The 8382-nt window shown below is 37.2% G+C and overlaps 1 protein-coding gene across 1 annotated transcript in view; it reads left to right on the top strand.

The window, feature by feature from the left end:
• Positions 1-7535, top strand: part of LOC139023936 (ribonuclease inhibitor-like) — an 18806-nt gene extending 11271 nt beyond the window's left edge. Inside the window, exons 5-8 of the mRNA XM_070438175.1 lie at positions 926-1099; positions 4917-5087; positions 5999-6173; positions 7452-7535. Coding sequence (XP_070294276.1) covers positions 926-1099; positions 4917-5087; positions 5999-6158 — 505 coding nt within the window. The 3' untranslated portion in view covers positions 6159-6173; positions 7452-7535. The remainder of the gene's footprint in view (positions 1-925; positions 1100-4916; positions 5088-5998; positions 6174-7451) is intronic.
• Positions 7536-8382: the final 847 nt, after the last annotated feature.

Below are 8382 nucleotides of genomic sequence, written 5' to 3' on the forward strand. Positions count from 1 at the left end.
TAAGTTAGAAGTAAAATTAGCAGTCATCATCCACCATTCAGTTACTAATGGGAAAACACAACCAAAATAAACTGCAAATGCATCAATGTCACGTCATATGAATATTTGATCTTAAATCTAAAAGCTGCATGTTTTATTGTAGCCTCTGTAACTTTCTCAGTCATTATTATCTTCCTCTGATTTGTCATCCAAAGGGTCCCAGCTATAACATGTAGTGTCGTTTTGTTAGATAAAATCCTTCTTTGTTTCCCAAAAAGTCTGTTTAGTTGGCGCCATCGATTTGAGTAATCCACTCGTTCAACATGCAGAGAAAGATTCMGAAAATCTACCCCTAAAATTTGTTTCAACAATCAAAATAGGTTTCTATTAACTCCTCAGATACCCTAAAATGTAATCAAACTATAATATTTCTTACGGAAAGAAGTATGTTCAATAGGAAACCGATTTTAGCAGGTGCGTCTTGTCTTCATGGCGAACACGAATTTCCAGGACTGTGTCCCAGGACTAAAACTTATATTTCTTATTCATTTTGGAAGTTACAAGCCTGAAACCATGAACATAGACTGCTGACACCCTGTGGAAGCCATGGAAATTGCATCCTGGGAGATAGAATTGAGTATGCCCTTATACTTGCCATTGGAAGAGCATTGTCTCTACAAAAAAAAAACATTTCCAGGTGGTTCTTCTTTGGATTTTCTCCTACCATATCTWTTTTGTTATATTCTCCTACATTATTTTAACATTTCTACAACCTTCAAAGTGTTTTTTCCCCCAATGGTAACAAGTATATGCTTTTCCTGGCTTCAGGGCCTGAGCAACAGGCAGTTTACTTTGGATATGTTATTCTGGTGGAAATTGAGAAAAAAGGGGCCTAGTCCTAAGAAATGTCAGTGTGTTTGTRAAGTCATGATGGTCTCTCTGTCAGGCTGTCAGGCTGTGGAGTCACAGAGGAAGGCTGTACTTCTCTGGTCTCAGCTCTGAGGTCAAACCCCTCACACCTGAGAGAGCTGGATCTGAGTAACAATGACCTGAAGGATTCAGGAGTGAAGCTTCTCTCTGCTGGACTGGGAAATCCCCATTGTAAACTGGAGACTCTGAGGTCAGTATTCCTGTAGTTGGTCAACAAGTGATAACTGTTCACCAGATCCACACGTGTTTACCAGGCGCACATAGTCCACATCATATTTGTTTGGACAGTGAAGCTTACAGTTTTAAATTTGGAAAGATTCACATATAGGGCGAAAAAGTACAGAATGTCACCTTTTATTTGAGGTTATTCATACATATCGTTTTCACCGTTTATAAATGAAATTGGTGAATAATGATGAATGAAAAAAGTAAAAAAGGTATAAAGATCAACACCCAAAAAAGCCAACCCTGCTTCTGTGGTGTGTAATAGTGAGAGGTTAGCAGGTTTTTTTGTAGCCTCTAACTTTCTTACTCAATCTTTTTGTCATTTCATGATTTACTTAATCATGGCATCAGGATGAATTAGTAGTATTTAGAAACATGTTATCTACTAAGTTAGAAGTAAAATTAGTCCAGTCATCATCCACCATTCAGTACTAATGGCAAAACCAACCAAAATAAACTGGCAAATGCATCAATGTCACGTCATATGAAATATTTGATCTTAAATCTAAAATGCTGGAGTACAGAGTCACATTTAAATGTTTGGCTTCACTGTCAAATAGAATGGTGTGGACTGTATACTCAATACAATCTAAATCTGATACCCCACTGTCTGTCTTTGACGGATACTGCTTTTTAAACTGGTCTTGTCAGTCTAATCAAATATTTGTACTATACATTTTTCTCTCTACAAGCAGTACTTTGATCATTAGTCATTTTTAATAATGATACATTCATCTATTAAGAAATTATGACAGGTTACAGGACACTGATTTTGAAAATGTGGAAAAAATATCCTGGCCCACTGTTTTCACCTTCAAAGAATAGCAGTGTGGTTTTAAAATTATTTTACTCTTTGCAGGCTGTCAGGCTGTCTAGTCACAGAGGAAGGCTGTGCTTCTCTTGGTCTCAGCTCTGAGGTCAAACCCCTCACACCGTGAGAGTTCTGGATCTGAGTAACAATGACCTGAAGGATTCAGGAGTGAAGCTGCTCTCTGAATGGACTGGAGAATCCCACTGTAAACTGGAGACTCTGAGGTCAGTATTCCTGTAGCTGTCAGAAGTGATAACTGTTCACCATTGATCCACGATGTTGCACACATAGTCACACCATATGTGTTGGACAGTGAAGCTTACAGTTTTAAATTATGGTGCTATGCTCCAGCATTTTGGATTTGAGATGTTTATTAGGCGACAGACAAATGTCACTTTATTTGAGATATGTTTCAGTAATTGTCCGTTTAACGAAGCACTGTCAGTTCCTAGATATAGATCATAGGAAATTACTTAAGGGATATAAATGGTATGTGTATTGGCCTATCCTGCACACATACTCATTAGCTTTTTGAAATGGTGTATGAATATCATTTAGATGACATATATACTTCACGTCATGAACATGATTATCAACTGGATTGGTATTTAGTATTCAATGTCGAATACTGGTTGAGGTTATAAAACTAACTCACGTCCTTAGAAATGGTACTTCTGTCTACTAAATGCTTTTTCTTTAAGCAATTTTGTAGCATTTGTATAATGTACATTCTTTAAGTATGAGTTCAGAAACTATACGTGCAAGAAAGTATTGAACCCTTGAATTACTGATTGCATGAAATCATCATACAATTGTTGCTTCATTAAGTCACAAGAAACAGTCTGTTGATGAATAGCAGAAAAGTGTAAAAGACATGAAGATCCTACACCCAAAATGCCGACCTCTCCTGTTATTGGTAATGGTGAGAGGTTAGCATGTTTTATTGTAGCCTCTGTAACTTTCTCAGTCATTATTATCTTCCTCTGATTTGTCATCCAAAGGGTCCCAGCTATAACATGTAGTGTCGTTTTGTTAGATAAAATCCTTCTTTGTTTCCCAAAAAGTCTGTTTAGTTGGCGCCATCGATTTGAGTAATCACTCGTTCAACATGCAGAGAAAGATTCGAAAATCTACCCCTAAAATTTGTTTCAACAATAAAAATAGGTTTCTATTAACTCCTCAGATACCCTAAAATGTAATCAAACTATAATATTTTCTTACGGAAAGAAGTATGTTCAATAGGAAACCGATTTTAGCAGGTGCGTCTTGTCTTCATGGCGAACACGAATTTCCAGGACTGTGTCCCAGGACTAAAACTTATATTTCTTATTCATTTTGGAAGTTACAAGCCTGAAACCATGAACATAGACTGCTGACACCCTGTGGAAGCCATGGAAATTGCATCCTGGGAGATAGAATTGAGTATGCCCTTATACTTGCCATTGGAAGAGCATTGTCTCTACAAAAAAAAACATTTCCAGGTGGTTTCTTCTTTGGATTTTCTCCTACCATTATATTTTGTTATCTTCCTACATTATTTTAACATTTCTACAACCTTCAAAGTGTTTTTTCCCCCAATGGTAACAAGTATATGCTTTTCCTGGCTTCAGGGCCTGAGCAACAGGCAGTACTTTGGATATGTTATTCTGGTGGAAATTGAGAAAAAAGGGGCCTAGTCCTAAGAAATGTCAGTGTGTTTGTAAGTCATGATGGTCTCTCTGTCAGGCTGTCAGGCTGTGGAGTCACAGAGGAAGGCTGTACTCTCTGTCTCAGCTCTGAGGAAACCCCTCACACCTGAGAGAGCTGGATCTGAGTAACAATGACCTGAAGGATTCAGGAGTGAAGCTCTCTCTGCTGGACTGGGAATCCCACTGTTAACATGGAGACTCTGAGGTCAGTATTCCTGTAGTTGGTCAACAAGTGATAACTGTTCACCAGATCCACACGTGTTTACCAGGCGCACATAGTCCACATCATATTGTTTGGACAGTGAAGCTTACAGTTTTAAATTTGGCGCTATGCTCCAGCATTTTGGATTTAAGATGGAATGTTTCATATTAGGCGACAGTACAGAATGTCACCTTTTATTGAGGGTATTCATACATATCTGTTTTCACCGTTTATAAATTAATTGTGAATAATGATGAATGAAAAAGTTAAAAGGTATAAAGATCATACACCCAAAAAGCCAGACCTCTCCTGTTTTGGTAATAGTGAGAGGTTAGCAGGTTTTTTGTAGCCTCTAACTTTCTACTCATTATTATTCATGATTCATTCATGATTACTTAATCATGGCATCAGGATGAATTTAGTAATGTTTAGAAACACATTATCTACTCATTTTAGAAGTAAAATACTCCAGTCATCATCCACCATTCAGTTACTATTGTGCAAAACATAACCAAAACACAACCAAAATAAACTGCAACGATCAATGTCACTCATATAAAAATTTGATCTCAAATCTAAAATGCTGGAGTACAGAGTCACATTTAAAAATTTGGCTTCACTGTCAAATAGATGGTGTGGACGTATACTCAATACAATCTAATCTGATACCCACTGTCTGTCTTTGACGTGATTACTGCTTTTTAAACTGGTGCTTGTCAGTCTAATCAAATTATTGTGTACTATTACATTTTTCTCTCTACAAGCAGTACTTTGATCATTTGTCATTTTAATAATGATACATTTATTTATTGAAAATATGACAGGTTTCAGGACATATAGATATATCTAAAGTGGAAAAAATACTGCACTGTTATTTCACCACCAAAGAATGCAGTGTAATTTGAAATGATTTTACTCTCTGTATCTGTCAGCTGTCGGTTACATAAGAAGGCTGTGCTTCTCTGGTCTCAGCTCTGAGGTCAAACCCAACACATATTTGTGCACAGGTTACAGTGTAAGCATGAAAGCTAAGCGTAACATTGAAACAACCTGTCTGTCATTGTATCTTCTGTTTTGGCAGACTCACTGGCTGTAAACTCACAGACACATCCTGTGAAGTGTTGCCCTCAGTTCTCAGCTCAGTTCCCATACCTGAGAGAGCTGGATCTGATAACAATGATCTGAAGGATTCAGGAGTGAAGCTCCTCTCTGCTGGACTGGAGAGTCCCCACTGTAAACTGGAGACTCTGAGGTCAGTATTCCTGTAGTTGGTCGACAAGTGATAACTTTCACTTGATCCACATGTTATTTACCAGGCGCACATAGTCCACACCATATGTGTTTGGACAGTGAAGCTTACAGTTTTAAATTTGGCGCTATGCTCCAGCATTTTGGATTTAAGATGGAATGTTTCATATTAGGCGACAGTACAGAATGTCACCTTTTATGAGGGTATTCAGACATATCTGTTTCACCATTTAGAAATTAATTGTGAATAATGATGAATGAAAAAGTTAAAGGCATGAAGATCATACACCCAAAATGCCGACCTCTCCTGTTATTGGTAATGGTGAGAGGTTAGCATGTTTATTGTAGCCTCTGTAACTTTCTCAGTCATTATTATAATGATTCATTCGGATTTTCTTGATCATGGCATCATCAGGATACATTTTGTAGTATTTAGAAACATGTTATCTACTCATTTTGAAGGAAAATTACTCCAGTCATCATCCGCCATTCAGTTATAGTTGGGCAAAACATAAACCAACCAAAATAAACTGCAAATGCTTTAATGTCACCTTGATATGAAACATTTCATCTCAAATCTAAAAATGCTGGATATAGAGCAAATTTTAAATGTTGGCTTCACTGTCTAAATGTATATTTTGTGGACTGTGTACTCAATACAACTACATCTGATACTTCACTGTCTGTCTTTTGACTGATTCTGCTTTAGTATAAACTGGGTTGGTCAGTCTACTCAAGTATTGGTACTTTATATTTCTCTCTACAAGCAATACTTTTGATAATTTGCCTTTTCTAATAATGATATGTCATTAAACCTGCCATATATATCTGAAAATGTGGAAACATTTATACTGCCACTGTATTTTCACCACCACGAATATCAGTGTAATTTGAAATGATTTTTACTCTTTGCAGGCTGTCAGGCTGTCTAGTCACAGAGGAAAGGCTGTGCTTCTCTGGTCTCAGCTCTGAAGTCAAACCCTCACTGCTGAGAGAGCTGGACCTGAGTAACAATGACCTGAAGGATTCAGGAGTGAAACTTCTCTCTGCTGTACTGGAAGAGTCCCCACTGTAAACTGGAGACCCTGAGGTCAGTATTCCTGTAGTTAGTCGACAAGTGATAACTGTTCACTTGATCCAGATGTATTTACCAGACACACATAGTCCACACCATATGTGTTTGAACAGTGAAGCTTACAGTTTTGAATTTGGCGCTATGCTCCAGCATTTTGGATTTTAAGATGGAATGTTTCATATTAGACGACATTACAGAATGTCACCTTTTATTTGAGGGTATTCATACATATCTGTTTCACCATTTAGAAATTAATTGTGAATAATGATGAAAGAAAAAGTTAAAAAGGCATGAAGATCATACATGCTCCAGAATTTTGGATTGTTCATTTGTAGGCGACGTACAGAATGGCACCTTTAATTTCAGGGTAATGGTGAGAGGTTAGCTCTAACGTTGACGCTGTGAGTCGAGAAGCAGGTGCAGGTGAAATGTTTTAGTAAAACAACAAACGTGAAAACGAGAACATAACAGTGGCGATAATGCCTGAACACAGGACAATACCAACAGAGGAAGGAACCCAAGGGAGTGACAGATAAAGGGAGGTAATCAGGAAGGTAATGGAGTCCGGGTGAGTCTCATAATGATCTGCCAGTGCACGTAATGATGGATGCCAGGTGTACGTAATGATGGATCCAGGACCGGTGGTTTAGTATACGGCAATGCCGAAGGGGAGGAGCGCAGTAGATGTGACATTAGCATCTTTTATTGTAGCCTCTGTAACTCTGTAACTCTCACTCATTATTCATGATTCATTCATGGTTTTCTTAATCATGGAATCAGGATTATTTTAGTAGTGTTTCAAAACATGTTATCTACTCATTTAGAAATGTAATTGCTCCAGTCATCATCCACCATTCAGTTACTATTGGGAAAAAACACACCCAAAACACACCCAAAACAAACTGCAAATGCATCAATGTCACCTCATATGAAACATTTGATCTCAAATCTAAAATGCTGGAGTATAGAGCCAAATTGAAAATGTTGCTTCACTGTCAAAATAGATATAGTGTTAGACTGTATACTCAATACAATCTAAATCTGATAACCTCACTGTCTGTCTTTTGACGGTTACTGCTTTTTTAAAACTGGTCTGGTCTGTCTTCTCACATATTGTACTATACATTTTTTCTCTCTACAAACAATATTTAGATAATTTGTCATTTTAATCATATACATTCATGTATTAATATATATGGCAGGTACAGGACACTAATAGAAAAAATATACTGCCACTATTTTCACCATCAAAAGAATAGCAGTGTGGTTTTAAAATTATTTTACTCTTTGCAGGCTGTCAGGCTGTGGAGTCATAGAGGAAGCTGTACTTCTCTGTCTCAGCTCTGAAGTCAAACCCCTCACACCTGAGAGAGCTGGATCGTGAGTAACAATGACCTGAAGGATTCAGGAGTGAAGCCTGCTCTCTGCTGGACTGGGGAATCCCCACTGTAAACTGGAGACCCTGAGGTCAGTATTCCTGTAGCTGTCAACAAGTGATAACTGTTCACCAGATCCACATGTGTTACCAGTCCACACCATATGTGTTTGAACAATGAAGCTTACAGTTTTAAAATTAGGCGCTATGCTCCAGCATTTTGGATTTGAGATTGTTTCATATTAGGCGACAGATACAAAATGTCACTTTTTATTTGAGGTTATTTTCATACATATCTGTTTCACCGTTTAGAAACGAAAGCACTTCATGTATCTAGTTCTTCCGTTTGAAGAGGTAATAATCATTAGGACAAATTCACTTAAAGGGATATTAAAATGGTCAAAGTGTAGTATTTGGCCCCATATTCCTTGCACACAATGACCTACATTAAGCTGATTTTGGTTGTGTGATATGGATATGTATGAGAAATACCCTCAAATTTAAGATGACATTATATACTGTCACTTCACATGAAACATGATCTAAAATACCAAAATGCTGGAGTATAGAGTCAAATTTAAAAGTTAGCTTCATGTCAAAATACATATGTTGTGGACGAATATACTTCATACAATATAAACTCTAATACCTCACGTCTGCTTTTTTGAAACTCGGTCTGGTCTCTACTGAAATATTTGTACTTTTATAATTTTTCTCTCTACAAGCAATACTTTTGATAATATGTCATTTCTAATAATGATACATTCATTTTTGAAAATTATGCAGGTTTCAGGAAACTGATACAGTGGCAAGAAAAAGTATGTGAACCCTTTGGAGATTACCTGGATG

Source organism: Salvelinus sp. IW2-2015, unplaced genomic scaffold (genome assembly GCF_002910315.2).
Source record: "Salvelinus sp. IW2-2015 unplaced genomic scaffold, ASM291031v2 Un_scaffold542, whole genome shotgun sequence".
NCBI classification, from domain to species: Eukaryota; Metazoa; Chordata; class Actinopteri; order Salmoniformes; family Salmonidae; genus Salvelinus; species Salvelinus sp. IW2-2015.